This window comes from Colletotrichum karsti (assembly GCF_011947395.1).
Source record: "Colletotrichum karsti strain CkLH20 chromosome Unknown Scaffold62, whole genome shotgun sequence".
Classification (NCBI taxonomy): Eukaryota; Fungi; Ascomycota; class Sordariomycetes; order Glomerellales; family Glomerellaceae; genus Colletotrichum; species Colletotrichum karsti.
In genome coordinates this window covers 55,587-71,326 of record NW_024065962.1, presented here as the reverse complement: position 1 = coordinate 71,326, position 15,740 = coordinate 55,587, and the positions used below count along the sequence as shown (strand labels likewise).

Below are 15,740 nucleotides of genomic sequence, written 5' to 3'. Positions count from 1 at the left end.
GCCCAGATTCATCCAAACACGACACGGCTCCTCACTCGACGAAGGAGCCAAGAGAGCGGCCGAGCGGAATGGTGCACGCGGCATCTCGGTATTCGTGATCATCTTTATCAACAGAAAGATTCGTTTCTCGATAACTTGTTGGATTGCACCGCTCGTGCATAACCCGCTTCAAGCATCCCGACGATTCTTGGAGGTCGACTCACAACTGCCCTTCACGAATTGGACTACGATGAATCAGTCAAACGCATTCCGATACACGAACTTGTCGAACGTCGATTGGAAGTTCGAGTTCTGAAGAGATTGCACGCTTGCCTGAAGTTGCAATGGCCGAATAGTGGCATGGCTGTGTTAAGAACACCTACAGGTATGATACTCAGGTTCATGTCTCTCAAATCAAGTCCCAGCGCTGATGTCTCTGCAGCTCGTGACGTAAGGGAACGGGGCTGGCGTCTGCTCCCGTACTTGAGCACGGCGCGGAACAGTCTACTACTTCATTGTCTTAGAAGACAAAACGAGACGGTCGGCTTTGGAGGAAACCGCTTCGGATATCGCGAGGCGCACGCCGCGCTGTATGTGATGGAGGCGGGCGAACAGGTGCAACTGGCCGCCGCACCCCCGGCTCCCACTACACCGGACGCGGCCCCGGCTGACACGACTCTGGCTCCCACCACCCCGCAGCCCGATCTGTAGATCGTCGCTCCGGCGCCGCATCTGGTGGATTGACAAAATTGGCAAGTTTGATGGTTCCTGCCGCAGTGCAATCGTTGTGCCAGAGCAGCCTTCAGTTTTCGCCAAAGGCCAGCGGCCGCGCGAAGACGCAAGCAGCAAACCGGCGACGGTGGCCGATCCGGAGGGCCCGACTTTCATGATTGCGAGGTCGTCCGAGGGCTGAACATCGCCCGAGAGGCTCTAGTTGTCGGCGGCGACCGGTGGCTGGAACTCATGGGGCAGGCCCCGGAGAAGCCGCTGGGCTCGGGCTGCACCCTTGAAGCCCCGTCTGCCGAGCTTGACTCTCCTGCAGACTCCAACAATACGCAAGCTTGGTTCTTGTCGTCCCTTGGCCGCCGGCGGTTGCTCCCTACGACGTATCCACTCCTCGGTGTTGGCGTCACGGACTTGCAAGGCGTTGAGGGCGACGGTCTGCCCGAGCCGGGCGTCGTGGGCTAGCCACACTCGCCCAAACCCACCCGAACCCAACCAGCGTGCCAGTCGGGACCGGGCCAGTCCGGCTTGCAGCACCACGGTGCCCCGCGGGCCCGTCGGTGGTGATGCGGCGGCCGCGGGGGTTGGGTTTCGAGAAGGCCGCAGTCGCCAGCGCCCTGACCAATCACGACGGCGTTCTGTCACTCGGAAGCGGCGCCGTGCTCGATCCCGACACTCGTACCTCGGTCGAACACCATCGTGTCGTCTTTCTCCGTGTCCGGCTGTCTGAGGCCGTCAAGCGCAGCAGCCTCGGCACCTCGAGCCCGCTGCTCCTCGGTAACGTCCGGTCCCACATCAAGGCGCTGCTGGACGAACGCCTGCCCGTCTACGAGTCCGTCGCGACAGAGACCGTCAATGCCTACGGCCGCACCCCCAAGGACGTGGCGGCGGAGATCTCGACAGAGATTGCGGCGTGATTACCCGACCGGAGCGTGACTCGGAGGAATGAACCGGGGGAAACGAGCGACGACACGGGATATAGATCAGGACGCGGCCACTAGGTGAGAACCATTCGCACTCCGCACCGTTCTTCAAAGTCATGAATCATACAGGGTGTCCGTCGCTAACTGTTTACCCTACTTTCTAGTCCTTTCCTCGAGACGACGCTTACAGCGACGGAAAGCCGATAGCAAGGTGGAAGCGGAATCGAGAGAAGCTTGTATGCAGAAATGAAAGAGGTCCACAGCGGCACTGATGAAGCTGAGTGCCATGAAAAAGGTGTCTCCTCTTTTGCGCAATTATGGTGATCCAGCAACGTGCAGAGTTTCTTTAGATTGGGAAATTGGGAGACCTCATTACGCAACAATCCGTCATCTTCGCCATCATTCCTCCAGCCGCGAAACTAGTAGGGCGATACTCCCACTGACGGCGCCCTTGTTCACATTCCTGTCGCCTGGGAACACGAACGTTTTGTGAGAAAGCTGATGAGGCTTGCCGACTTCATCGCCGCCCGAAACGCCAACGGAAGAACTGAGCTTCAGCGTTTCCATCTCCTGCCAACTACATCCTCCATATGACCAATATTGCTTTCCAGAGATCCAGCATTGCAAACAGGTAAGTTTTTCTTTTTCAGAAACAGTGCCACTTAATGGAACGTTCACTCTTGTGTCTGACGGCAGAATAGATCGCTTCGAAGCAGACATACGCCCAACTCCATCACATTATATATCAGCAGCTGCTCTTCAAGTCTATTGCCAACAACAAGCAGCAGCTGTGCGACACCTTCCATGCCCAGTCGACGATTTCGACAATGAGACCATCTCTGAGGCCGACAACGTGATAAAGCACGACATCAGCAGACTAACCTTCGTGAGGGCCCGTACCCACTGGTGTTCGGTGGTCGTCCCGACCAAGAGCGAACTTGGGAGTCTGCGTACGATCTTCAGTTTGACGCCCCCGAGGCCATAACTGCTTCGAGGTCCCCACCAACTGGAGGTTCTCCTGCTCCCTCTTTGGCAACGTGATGACCTCGCTCCTGGCGGCGATCTTACCGTTGAAGTGGAGACGAGAAGAGTGAGTGGACTTGAATGTCCTGATGTTGGCGTTGGGCTTTTATAACCGCTTTCATAGGTGCGAGGTAGGCCGGATGTCGACGCCAAGCACGGGATGCAGAGCAGACAGCGCGCAAGTCGCTCCCGACTGGGTGCCGCGCGAACCAGTTCCTGTACTTTTTGAAGTCGATCATGACGCACCGGCGGCATACGTCTCCGGACTTCTCGACCTGATGAGATTGCAAAACCGAGAACCTGCCCGCTATGACACGATTCTCGATCACCCTCTCCACAGTGGCACAATTGGCCCGAGTGGCATTTCGTTTACAAGAACTGCAGCCCGATTCTTCCACAAACACGTTCTCGGTGTCAAGGGCACTTTGTATTGACATATTACGACTAGTCTTCTAGTTGCACTCGAGTTTTGACAGGGGCTTGAGCTCCACCGCGTCGGGAACCTCCGGCTCTCCGGTTCTCTACCCTCCTCTCTACGATGGAGAGATGGGTTGATGGGACCACGCTCCCGCTACTCTGACATGCGACTGCGAGGCAGTAGGTCTTGGTGTTGCTCGTCTGGCGCGAGTAGTCTCCCTGGAAGGATCATCATCCGACTCTCGTTCCGTCTTGATGGGACTACCGGGAAGGCGGGAAGGCGGCAAGTCGCCAAGGCAGCAATCTAGTTTTCGCAGTGAAGAGAGAAGGTGAGTGGCATGATGACATTGAAGGTGCTCCGCGTCATGAATGCAGTCGGCAACAAAGCCGTCAACGCCCTGAGCTGTGTTTACTGACATGAAACCACCGACAGGAGGCCAACTGCTGTTACAATCAGGCCCGAGGCCCAAGTTTCCCCATTTGTCACACCGTCTCACCGGCAAGGACTCGACGGACTCCACGTGTGAGCTGAAGACTCGAAGCGTGGAACGACATGATGGAAATATCGCCGGATACTGAAGCACTGACTTCGGCGTTGATGAGTAGCTCAATACCGAGGCTCAGTTTTGCGTTCTTCTTGACCAGAATGTCTACATGAGCGGTGTTAATGACAACCACGACCTCAAGTATATCATCTGAACGGTTCTTCAGCCTCGTACCGTGCGTCGAGCGAAGCATTTGGAAATGTGCTGGCTCAAATGTCGTCAAGACCAAGCGACCTGGCTTGCAAAGGCGGACTGAGAAACGGAGGTCTCGTAAATGTAGAGTATCACAGGGTGCTGTGACGCCAACAACGAAAGATGTTCAGAGGTTTCTGAGAGATAATAGAGGTTGAGCGAGCTCTCGATTACGGAAATTCAGCATCACCCTGGTCATTGATTCAAATTCTAATATTCAAAGTGAACTCTCATGAAGCGAATCGGCGCTTTCGCCCAGAATCATGGTTTCCGGCTGCTGTTCTCCCGTTCAAAGGTCACAAGACCCGGTTTATTGAAGACCATCCGCCCGTCTTACATCTTCTCAACCGAATTCCAGCCCAGACTTGACGGAATCGGTCGCTTGCGGCTACTGAGCGGAACATCCCTTCGAAGGTGATCCGAGATTCATCATGGGAAGTCCATCGAAAAAACACTCATCTAAAAGCCAACCGAGGCAAGTCGACGCAACTCCGGAAAACACGTAGAACGTAGCGGCTCTCGCCCGATTCCCATGATGATACAAATTGAATACGCTGGGCATCCAAGCATCAGCTTGAGACCGTCAGAGACGTGGATTGTGGCGGACCTGGTGCTCAAGCGGGATTCAGATTCTCCGCCAGCGACACTTGCAGCGCGTTGGGTTGGGATCGTACGTCCGACGGTGGGTAGAGCAATGCTTCTCCCACCGAGGTGGACCGCGGAGACCGGTGTTTGGATCATGATTATGGAAATGGTAAAAGAAGAGAGGTTCCGGTGACGGCCCACAAGCCACAACTGCCTGAAGAGAAATTGATTCTATGCTCTCCCTGCCGTTATTGCAAGACTTTCCCGTCCACTAATTTCAACAGTACTTCTTTAATAATATCTCGTGAACATGGGCAAGTTCGCACGTAAATCGCGTGATGATCCAAGTCCCAGCTTCATTTGAAGGCTCAACCTCCATTCGTATGCCCACTTGCTCAGGTTTATCGCATCTTTCAGCCGGAAGAAAGTCGAATATCCTGACGCGGTGAGGTGATTCCGGGCGAGATGGCTGGTCTCACCACCCTGAGGCACAATCGCCAGTCCGCTCGGCCGCAGTCGCCAATCTTCGAATCGCCGTGATCATGGAGTGATCGCCCTTCCAGTGTTATTCCGAAGGCCGGATTGTGATGCCTACCGCTGCTGCGCCGGCCCTTGACCTCAGTTAGCAACAGAATCTGAAATGGCTTTCGCTGGAACGTACTTCGCAGAGCATCTTGGAGCAGTTGAGTTGCCCGGCAGTGTTTTGCACTTCCCCCCGAAGGGCCTCTTAGCAATCACTGACAACCATCACATACTCATGACGCATTTGCCTTTCTGACACGACAAGGTTCATGTGAGATAAGTGTGCAAGGCCGTCCAGAGCGCCGATCTGAATGAGCTAGGCCCGCCGTGTCCCTGCAAGCCGTTTGTTACGTTCATCGGTATGGCCATGCTTATTCTGTCTGATCTTCTGATCTCGAGCGCACAGCGCCGTAACCTCTTGTCGACGGACAATCTGTTCAACACAACGGTTCTGGCATCTGCGCTCCCCAGGGAGATGGGATGGGGCCGGTGAACGAGTAGCAGAGAGACGCCAGCATGCTTGACTACAACGGCGCACATAGTTCTTGACAGCTACGCGTTCGATGAGTTGAAGCATTGACGGTTGTAGGTACCAAGTCTGTCTCTGCGATGAAGCTGCCAAAGGCAATCGGGATCGGTATTTAGTCGTCAGCATGTGTTTCTCTGGCCGTTGCCATCTGACATGCAAGACTTGGTTAACTGGGACTTGGCGGATTCGAAGAGCTGGGAACTTACCAACCTGATCGCAATTTCGAAGATTCACGTACCGCCAGAAGTCCACTGTAGCAGCGTTCCAACCTCCAAGTGGGCAACGTCACTTTCAAAGTACAGGCAGTCGTATTGGAAGAGAGATTGACTTGGCTTGCGGTAGGAGAGCAAGCTCCGGTGGCCTTCATCGCAAGGTCGCGAGAGGATATCCTCGACAAGCAGCACGAAGCTGGCTATTGCCACAGTGTATGGGACTCTCGGGCGGGATCTCCGAGGGTGGTCCTGTCAACCAACCCGGTCCGGCCATTCGTGAGTCGCTGCAATTTTGCGTTAATGTCAAGGTCATCAACGATAGGACGGTAATCCGCACTCTTGACCCATCTCGTGTCGACTCCGAAGCCACAAAGGCCTTGTCGTCCGACTCTTGCCGCCTGTTGCCCAGAGAGCTTCCCATGGCTTCAGGATGCATTGATGTGATGTTGGCGGCGCTGGCTTTGTTCAAATCCGTATATAGAACTCGGGCAACGTCGATGTGGGTGTGTACATTGAAGGTTGTGTCTTCGGTGTGTGAACGTTCGAGAAGCCCAGGGAGTTGATGCTCGAACATCATTCGACTGCTAGAGACGGTTTTGCTGGCACTGGTAGAAAAGCTTCGTCGTGCAAGCCTGACATGTCTCGCCAGTAAGCGAGTGTAAGTTCTGTGATCTGTGACTGTGCACGATGATGAAACGCCTGGTAATTGGCAGGATACTGTAGATAATCAAGGTTCCAGTAGCGGGGGCGGAATGGAATCGAGAGTTGCATGTAATTAAGTGGTGATTGCAGTGAGACGGCGAACATGACGGCATTCATACCCTGCTGACTTCGTCTCGTTTGAATAAATCATGAAGACTAATCGAGACCCTCCAAAACGAAAAAGGCAGCCAAAGTTGACGAGTGAGCCTCCATATTCTCGTAGTGGAGTGGTATAAATGGAATGACTTGAGAGGGGATGAAGATGGCGAGCTCCAAGGCACCTCTTGTCCGGGCTTTTGCTTCAATCAAGCTCTCTCGTGCAAATCCATCAATCCCTGTACATCTTCCCCAGGTTCCTTTTCTCTTTTCTTGATATCCTGGACGCCCGTGGTGGTCTGGACAAGTCTGAAGTGAGACATGCAGTCGTCGTTCTTGATCTCCTCGAGGGCTTTGTCGATGTTGACGGCATCGTCGAAGCGGTTGTGGTAGAAACACGGAGACTGTGAGGAAGGAAGAGCGGTGGTGGGAGTTGTGTTGCGGCCTTGAAAACTGGACTTGCCGTCCTTAGAGCGGGCCACTTGAAGCTTTTCTGTTCCACTTCTTGACCTTGCCAGTGCTGGACAGCTGGAAGTTGATCTAAAGGGCGTGGTCGCCCCGGATACCGGTGGTGAAGGCTCCGGTTCTGCGTCGACTGGTAGCTTGCTCAGGACTGGTGTTGGAGGTGTCATGTTCGTTGGTGTCAGAGCCTGTGAGGCTGACGAGGCTTTGACCGCTGCCCTGTTCAAGATTTTGATCAAGGATGTAGTCGTACCGGGTGTCAGTGTCCGTGGGCTACAACCTGCTTCGAGAGATATGCTGCCAAACGCCGCTTTTGAGACCGTGGTCATCGTAGGCTCCTCCCGCCGCATCGTTGGCTTCGAGGGCTAATTTCCAGTGGTCTCCATTTCCACGTTGCCGCGCGGAGGGGGCGTGGTGCTGGTGACGTGGAGGGGCAACTGTTGATTGTTAGTATATGAGCCGGATAGAGGTGTGTCACAAACCCCCTAGATTGGAACTTGAGGGAATGAAACAAGGGCAGCTCACATTTATTGGCGACAAATCGCACCACTGTCAGGCCCGTGGTGCTGGATCGGCGTCTTCGTTATTTCAGCAACGCGTCCAAGAGATATTGTCGAGTCAATCCGCCGTGTGCCTTTCGTGCACTCCGGATATGCTGTACGGCCAGTTGGCTGAAACAAGTGTTGAGACTACAACACCCCAGGAGCATAGCAAGTATGATGATGACCTTCCGCGTGATGGGTGGAGGCGCCACACAATCTTTGTGTCTGGTTCATAGCATTCGAGTGTCTCTGTGGGCATCGCTTTGAACTAGTTCTCGACAACGGCCGTCCGGAGCGTGTCCTGCGCAAAGACCTCGAATTCGAGAGGTAGACCGTCATGACTACCATCCAACCATGTGTGGCGCAGGTCGGACCACGAAGCGTGCAGACTGCATCCGTCCGGCTGAGGAATATCGATAAGGTCGTCGACAGATTGTTGCAACGCCATGCTTCAAGACGACGTGAGAGTGGATGGAAACGACAAAAACAAAAGATGGAGCATATCCCTCGATTGCAAGCGAGATCGGTATAAACAAAATATCGAAAGGGCTTCTCGTGATATGAAGTGAAAGTAATGAAGGAGTTCGGAGCAGATGAGGGGATGTCGCATTGTTTCGGTCGTTGGGAGCCATTTCGAAAGCAGTGCCGACGTGTACTCGCGAGTGTGAAACAAGTTGAGGCATAGAAGCGACGAAGGCGGTTCAGCCCCCGTGTTTGGTGCGGATCAATCTGCCAACGTCTCGCTGCCATGTGTGAACATGATCGATGAGTGGCAAAGGCAGGAAGATTTCCGACTTGGCCATGTTCTCGGATGCTAGCCTGTGATCATTGTTGTCAAGGCTCCAGTCGACGGCGAACGAGAAGAGGTGACATGGGGTGATACCGACGGAAACGAAGCATAGAGACAAAGAAGAACATGAGTCGTTCAATCCAAAGCGATGGGTAGCGCGAATACCAAACACTTGCGACTGCCGCTACCGCAGGAATGTCGAAGACGATAGAACAAAAGACAAAAGTTCGATCGCGAACGATGGGAGATGAATCATGCGTCTGTTCGGTTTGGGTACTCGGAGGCGATGCGAGGTTGGTCTTCCGGGTTGGTAGGTAGGCAGGCAGAGATGTAACTCAGCGGTTGTCGTGGAGGCGGGATCCCAAGGTGACGTACCTCGGTTGGGGTCGGGTTCCTCCAGCCGATCTCTTCCAGGCCTTACCTGGACCCGGCCTTACTTGGGCAGGCAGGTGGCTGGGCAGACACTTGCCGCTTACTAATTGTGGCTGGCGGGCAGTGACAGCCCAGTCAGGTGCCCGGGCCTAGGTCCCGTCCCTCGCTGGACTGCTTTCTGGTTTGATTTTTGATTTTTTTTTCGCCGTAGACTCTTACCTCACCTGACCGTCCTCCAAAGTAGAGGTCTGAGGTACTGAGGTGACCGAACACGTGCCGAATGGCGGGACGCGATCTAGTCGCCGCCCGGTACCTACCTTACGTGGCCTTCCAGGTTGCTCATAGAGGTGCCTACCTTAGGTTAGCTAACTGGGACTGGAAAGTCCATCGGGTGGCGCCGGTTGGCAAGCCAGTCGCAGGCCATTCACGGCGGGGTCAAGGTACATCGTGGCGCTCAGGCACCAACAGCCCGTCCCCCATGTCAACGAGTTTTCAACATCCACCTAAAACGAGATGCCCAGAGTCCTGTTGTTTGGATTTTTTTTTCTTCTTTTTCGCAGACTTTTCTCACAGGTTTGGCGTTCGGTCCACCTTCGTCGGTTCTCCTATTGAATATCATGTTCTCCAGTCTCTCGCGGTTGGGGCTGTTCTCTCCTCTTCCCCGCTCCACGCTGGCCTTTTCTTGTCGGTTCCCCGATTGAGCTTCCGTAAGCAGCATCCCAGCTTATTTCTACTTGTTCTTTACGAGGTTACGCGAAGTTCGCTGATGAACCGTCGTCGTGAACTCGTCCTCCTGGCAGAATGTCTGGCGCAGACCTTGTCCGACCTGGAATCCAACGCGTTGACGTCCGATCCCCCAATGTGCCCTCTCCAGCCACATGATGTGTGGAAAAAAGTTCGATCGGACGGCGAGATATTTAAAGATCTGGAATCTGGAAAACGTCTTGGAACTTCGTGGCTTTCCGGGAACACGGCGGTTGGACGCACTAAAGGACACAAGGTAGTCCAGGTTCTCAGACACGGAGGTATTTGGGGTGAACTAGCAGGCTTCGCTGAACATCTGCTTCACGCAGTACACAGAACCGCCTGACGGTCTGGGTGCGGAAGCGAAGTGGTTTTTTATCCTCTGAGGGACTATGTGTCTGCTTGTCTTGCTGGAATTGTCTTGCAGTTTCTCCGGCTCCGAAGCAGAAGTGGTCACCCACTAAGTACAAGTAAAGGACCATGTCGGATTGCGACGTGGACAACGCTTCTAAATTATCAAGCCGTGAACCCGAACAAAATCTACCCTCATGGGACGCACCCTCCTCGTCTGGCCTACCCGCAGGGTCTGCGAACCGACCCTACCGTTCCACCCGACATGAGATTTCTTACATGCCTGACGTGTATGAACGGAATGCTGGCTAGATACTTGTGACGTATGGTATCTTGGGACTTTGGTTCGACCCAGCCATGGCCTTCGTGAGCGGTTCCGAAGAATCACTGCGGCCGGCTGGGAGATGAAGATGTACCGGCTGGAAACCATCTATTTGGGAAACGAGTCGATCCCTCCAGTCACATAAGGTCCGGGAGGGTGGCAAAGCATGAACGATGTGGGGAAAGGCGAACTTTTGGAATGTGGTATGGAAAGAAACAAAGCCTATTTCAACAACAGCAACCTACCGGCCAGGCACCGCCACGCGACTGCAGGCAAATGCTGGCATTATCCCTTATCATGGCTGCGAGCTCTATGGATCCAATCGTCACAGTCGGTAGGAACGGCACGTGAACTGGGTGTACCGGGGAGAATGCCACCTGTGCCACATCTGTTCGGACGAACTCAAAACGCTGATGGTGGCGGAAGAGTATACATATCAGACTGAGCCGAGGCAAACATAAAGTTTGTGACATCAAAGTGGCACATCAATCTGACCTCCGCATCGGCATGAAAACACCTGTTCGGACCAACTCAAAACGCCGCGTGGCGTCCGTGAGCCGAGGCAAACATAAAGTTTCACTGTAACATCATAGTGGCACATCAATGCGACCTCCGCATTTAAACAAAAACAGGTTCAAGGAGACCGCGGAGTGGTACTCACTTAAGGCGTCATATTCCTGAAGCTACAAGGCAAGTGAGAACAACACGACCAGTTCATGTCGTGAGTGGTGTTTCATTATCCATCAAATACTCTTACATCAACACTTGGAGCAACGTCAGATGTCAGGGAGATGTGCTCAAGCGGGCCAGAGGAGAGCTGGCCCTTCGAATAACCACTCAACCATGTGTGCGAGGCTTTTCGCGGTATTTGATCCCATTCCCTTACTCTTTCAGGCATTGACAGCAGGGTCTTGGCTCCAGCATCTAAAGCGCCGGTGCTGCCGTAATCAATGTTGGGAAGTCTCCGCTGGGCGATCCCGATGAAGATGTATGTTGTGGATACCAAACGTTGTTTGGGTGTGGTTGTGTCTTGACAAGCGCTCAGTTGGGCTTCTGGATGAGGGAGACGAAGAGAAAGCAAGGACGTCGATAACGGTGAGCAGGGTACTTGAGAGGACTGAATCCAGCGTGCCATCTGGTGCTGTCCAGGAGGATCAAGGTCATAGAAAACGGGACACATTCTGTGGGGAAGAAAGACGGGAACTCCCGTGAAAGCGCTGCCTACCACTGCGACGTCTTCTAAGATTTCGATGAATGCGACAACATCTGCAGGGTCTCGTCAGGTACCTGATTGACTCTGAGTGCTACATACAAAAGAAAGCTCCAGCGTGATAACGAAGCATGACATCGCCTTCGTGCCCTTTCATGGCATATAATACTCGCCGGCCAGCCTGGAACTACAAATGGCCGCGATATCGCGTATGTTCCTTTCCGGGTAGACGTTGCCTGTAAGAGGGATGTGATCACCGCGTTTTGAGACGAATTGGGGGCCTTTTTTTCATGTCTGCGGCCGTGTGAGAGGAGAAATCCGTTCATTTGCGGGAGGTTGACCGGTATGAGGCGTCAACACCTCGTCAAGCGAGGGTGCATATGCACAGCCAAGCTGTTAGTGGAATCGGGTGCTTTGGAATTGGGCTGACTTGCGCGAGTAAAGAGGAACAACTTCCTCGAGGCCGGTGTCAATCTCGTCTCGGTTGAACGGGGGTGGCGACTGCGAACCAGGGCGTGGCAGTGGATCGAGCAAACTTGTGAACGGAACGGTGTGCTCGTCGACAGAGACCAGCCGAGCGTTGATACAGAAGTCCGGGTTTCGCGGTAGCTACAAGAAAGGAGCGAACGTTCCCAACAATCGAACTCTTGAAGTGAAGGAGATGTCTAGGCATAAGAGCTTGCTAGTCTGAAGTGACAGTCTCCACCCAGCACCGCAGGCCTTATGGAATCCTGAGGCGGACTGGGCTCCGAACAACTTGAATCGTCACCCATTACCACCAATCTGCGGACTGTTATTTTGTCCAGGTGTCAGAGTTTCGTTGCGTAATTGTTCACATGCGCGGCGCATGTGCACTGTACACCTCAAAGCCGAGTTTCCGTAACGGTGGAAGTATCGAGTCGGTCGCAAGGAGAACGGATTGCAAAGCCCATAGACGGACGTCAGCGGTACATCTAGCTTCAGTCAGCAGCGTGGAGAGCTTTGGGGAACCGGGGAGTGTCATACCTTGACATGACGTGCGGGCCACACGTGGGCAGAAGCGGAGATCGTCCCGGCGCGGTAAACCAGGAGCCGCCAGCCTGCGCCCGGCAGTCCCTACTTCCCCCCGCATTTGGAACAGAATCAACCGGCCTGCGTCAACCACAAGAGATAGGGTTGATAATGCTTCCAAGCAAAACACTTCAAGGTTGCCCTTGTTGAACTGGCGACGTTTTTGATTGTATGGGGACGTTTGGAGGTGGCGGGAAGAGCTGCTAGTTTGGGACACGCATCTGACGATATCGAAAGAGGAGGCCATACTTCTTTGGTCCTGGCACGCGTGGAAGTATCGGGACAGTTGTACATGCTTGCATCGAGAAGCATGTGACGTGAAGTATGGTCTGAGATGCCAATAGGGAGATCGGTATCATAGTTCGAGGACCGTTGACAGTTTCGATCGGGAGAGCAGCTCTTCACGGCGTGGCTGATAGTGTTTTCGATGGAAGGAGGTCATAAAGCCTTGATGCGTATTTTTGTTTCTTATGGTAGGAAAATCGCGGCGAGGAATCGCATCTTCTCGGCGCTGTCTTGGGAAAAACGTAGGGTCGCGGCAAAACGCTACCGTAGTCAGCCTTGGACAGCGAAGATGGGCCGCACATTGCTTACTAGTTCACAGAAAATAGGGAGCGATAGTGACCATTCCTCGCGAAAAGCGCCAACGATGTGGCTGCAAATTGGCCATGCCAGGCAGTGTTCTTTGCAGCGGCGCCCAAGGAATCAGACAAAGTGAAACACAATGGCACTGCTGCGGCGCCGTTTGAGCGGAGTGCTGGGTTGAACGGTGTCGCAAGAGAGAGACCCTTCTTGTATAGCAACGGTTGAGCACCGCACCAGGTTTGCGGACAGGAATTTATTTGCAACGAAAAGATGACTCGGGTGGATGGTGGTGGTGGAAGATGCAAACGGAGGGGTTCGGTTCAGTTACGACTGACGGGCTTGGGCACCGACGGGAAGGCAAGTGACGTTTAGAAGGTAACGTACCCACTGAGTCCCTTCCGAGAAACGGGATTTTCAGCGGTATGAAACGGTACCGGCCACAGTATAGGTAATCGTGGGGTGGAAAGACCGTTTGTGCCCGTTCGTCCCAGCTCGGGAAGCGCAACGTGAGGACTTGCCTATTCCAGGTTTCCCACTTGAGGCAGGGAGTCGGCCACGGTGAGTTCCTACTTGACTCTTAAACTGTCGTCTGCTGAACGTAACCCTCGGCCCCATGGCCGAGGGGGGCTACTCACGCTAGTAGACGCATCCGAGAACTGAAGTGCTTATCACTTCTGTGTGCGATGTGTTCGAGCGCCTCTGTTTTGCCATCCCATTTCTTTTTCTTTTTCTTTTTTAGTTTATGTGATATTTAAAACAGATTTCATGTCTCATGGGGTGGTTGTGACTTTTTTTAATTGGGGAATAGACTCCGATCTTGCAGTACCAGAATATTTTACTTGAGACGCGGTGCCACACCAACTCTGTGCTCTGTGACCCAGAAAACCCGGGATAATGTTTGCAATCCTTAACATGAATGTTTTTCCTTCCATCAAGATCGAAGTATGGTCGCCTTGCCTGGGTCATGGCTGGATGCGAGCTTTAAGAGTCTTAGATTGCAGATCTACCCTGGAATCAGCCTCCTGGGGAGACGAAAGGCCACCGATGACCGCGATGGATATTCACCTGCGTCCAACTGCTCATCTGATGCAGCAACTGTGGTGAAGAGTCTCTTAATAAACACAACGCATGAGTGGAATACGTTTAGTACTAGCACCGCGATGGTGCATACAGAGAGAAAGCTTTTGGCGTCCAGACACTAGTTTAGTCTTGCACACAAGAGCCTCGATCAAAGCGCATGTTTTCCGGGCGCAGAGTCTCCCAGGGCCTGAATTCATAGACTGGGAAATTATTCTCGTCTCAAATGAGCTTTCTATCTGTTCCACGAGAGACGTTATCGGGCACTCGGACGACAAGGTCCAGTTTCCAACGCTCGACAGGATGGTTCCAGCCAGTGGAAACAGGGCCCCTGACTCTGCGTCTTACAAATGAGACCTGTTGGAAACCTTGTCTATGAGCAGTAGTTGTGGCGTGTGAGTACACCGGACCCCGAAGAGGTGATCCTCGATAGCATCACTGTTGCCTACTTCATCGATCAACTTATGCGCAAGGCCGCTGATACGCCCACCGTCCTTCACTGCGTCACACTCGAGAACAACGACGCCGATGTGGTCTACGTGTCGACGAAAGAACGAAACGCTCTTGAACTTGCCATGAAGCTACGGAAGGAGGGCAAGATTACAGAACCTGGCCCATCTTTCGAAGCATCAACAACCGGAGAGATCGATGCCCTACTCGAACGCAAAGTCTTTGTATTCATCCCCCAAGACCTAACGATCCACGCTGCTTCCCATCACGCATTGTCAACGAAGTCAAGGGGACAGCAGACAAGCCCATGGAGAAGTCTTTCATTGTCGTATAGGGTTTCAACGACGCCGAAAAGGAGAATGTAGTCACACAAACCCTGACTATTCAACTTTGTAGCCAGCGACTCATTATATCCCTTGCCCCTATTTTCATTCGAATGGGATACGTCTTATGGATATGAGGCATCAGTGAGGCCCACACCCAATTCCAAACAGACCTGAACCGAGTTATCCTCGCCCGTACGCAACAAGCACTCACCAGACGCTATCGTGCGAGTTTTCAAGCCTCTCTACGGCATCGCGGAGGCTGGCACGCACTGGGGGCTATGTACAACAGAGAGAAGCTCCCGATGAGATCATCAACTTTCCATGCTTGTTGACGTCGAAAGACAACAACTCATACGTTGAGATCGTCGTTTCGGCATGCAAACTGACCACACTCTCAGCTTATCAGACAAGGGCTTCTCGCAGCTTGAGGAAGACGAACTTGATAAGGCCACTTTTATGGCGAAACCAAAGACAGTCCTCACGACGAACTGCCCGTTGTTATTCAACGGAGGAGTCTAATGGAGGAGTTGTAGCCCTTACCGCCGATGGCAACCTCCACCTCCGACAAAAGGGCCAAGGCAAGAAGATCGTCCTCGTCGACCCCTCGACGATGAGAAGACAACAATCCAGCAATACGACAACGAGCCCGTGGAGCGTATATTGCCTTCATCTGCCAATCTGAGGCTTGTTTCGACCTCTCTACCGCCGCCCAACACCAAGATCCTGGCCTTGGCTATGATGAGATCAAAGCCCTCAACAGGAGACCATAGTGGCAAATAGACAACCAAGAACGGGGCCTTACGAATATGCCACTCGACTTAGCCGCAGCTAAGTTATCCGTCTTCATCGATGGCCCCTTCGCGAACAATATTGACCTCTCTTCGCGAATTGGCTTCATCATCATGCGCTTGGACCGTCGCCGTTGCTCTAAAGAAGCTCAAGCAGCTTACATGGCCCCATGCTCGCGATGCTTATGAAGTAATGCTAGCACTAACTCCGTGCTCGATCTCA

General features: G+C 53.3%; 3 protein-coding genes across 3 annotated transcripts; 2 read left to right on the top strand and 1 right to left on the bottom strand.

Annotated features, from left to right (window-relative positions):
• Positions 1-219: 219 nt before the first annotated feature.
• On the top strand, positions 220-1,167 carry CkaCkLH20_12607 (uncharacterized protein; the record flags this gene model as incomplete). The annotated part of the gene is made up of 3 exons (XM_038895320.1): positions 220-364; positions 422-686; positions 798-1,167. The coding sequence occupies 3 exons, from the start codon at positions 220-222 to the stop codon at positions 1,165-1,167; spliced, it is 780 nt and encodes a 259-aa protein (XP_038739361.1).
• Positions 1,168-1,268: 101 nt separating this feature from the next.
• On the top strand, positions 1,269-1,619 carry CkaCkLH20_12606 (shikimate kinase; the record flags this gene model as incomplete). Its single annotated transcript, XM_038895319.1, has 1 exon — positions 1,269-1,619. One exon carries the CDS (start codon positions 1,269-1,271, stop codon positions 1,617-1,619), a length of 351 nt encoding a protein of 116 aa, XP_038739360.1.
• A 5,038-nt stretch (positions 1,620-6,657) lies between these two features.
• Positions 6,658-7,080, bottom strand: CkaCkLH20_12605 (uncharacterized protein; the record flags this gene model as incomplete). Its single annotated transcript, XM_038895318.1, has 1 exon — positions 6,658-7,080. One exon carries the CDS (start codon positions 7,078-7,080, stop codon positions 6,658-6,660), a length of 423 nt encoding a protein of 140 aa, XP_038739359.1.
• Between the last annotated feature and the right edge of the window lie 8,660 nt (positions 7,081-15,740).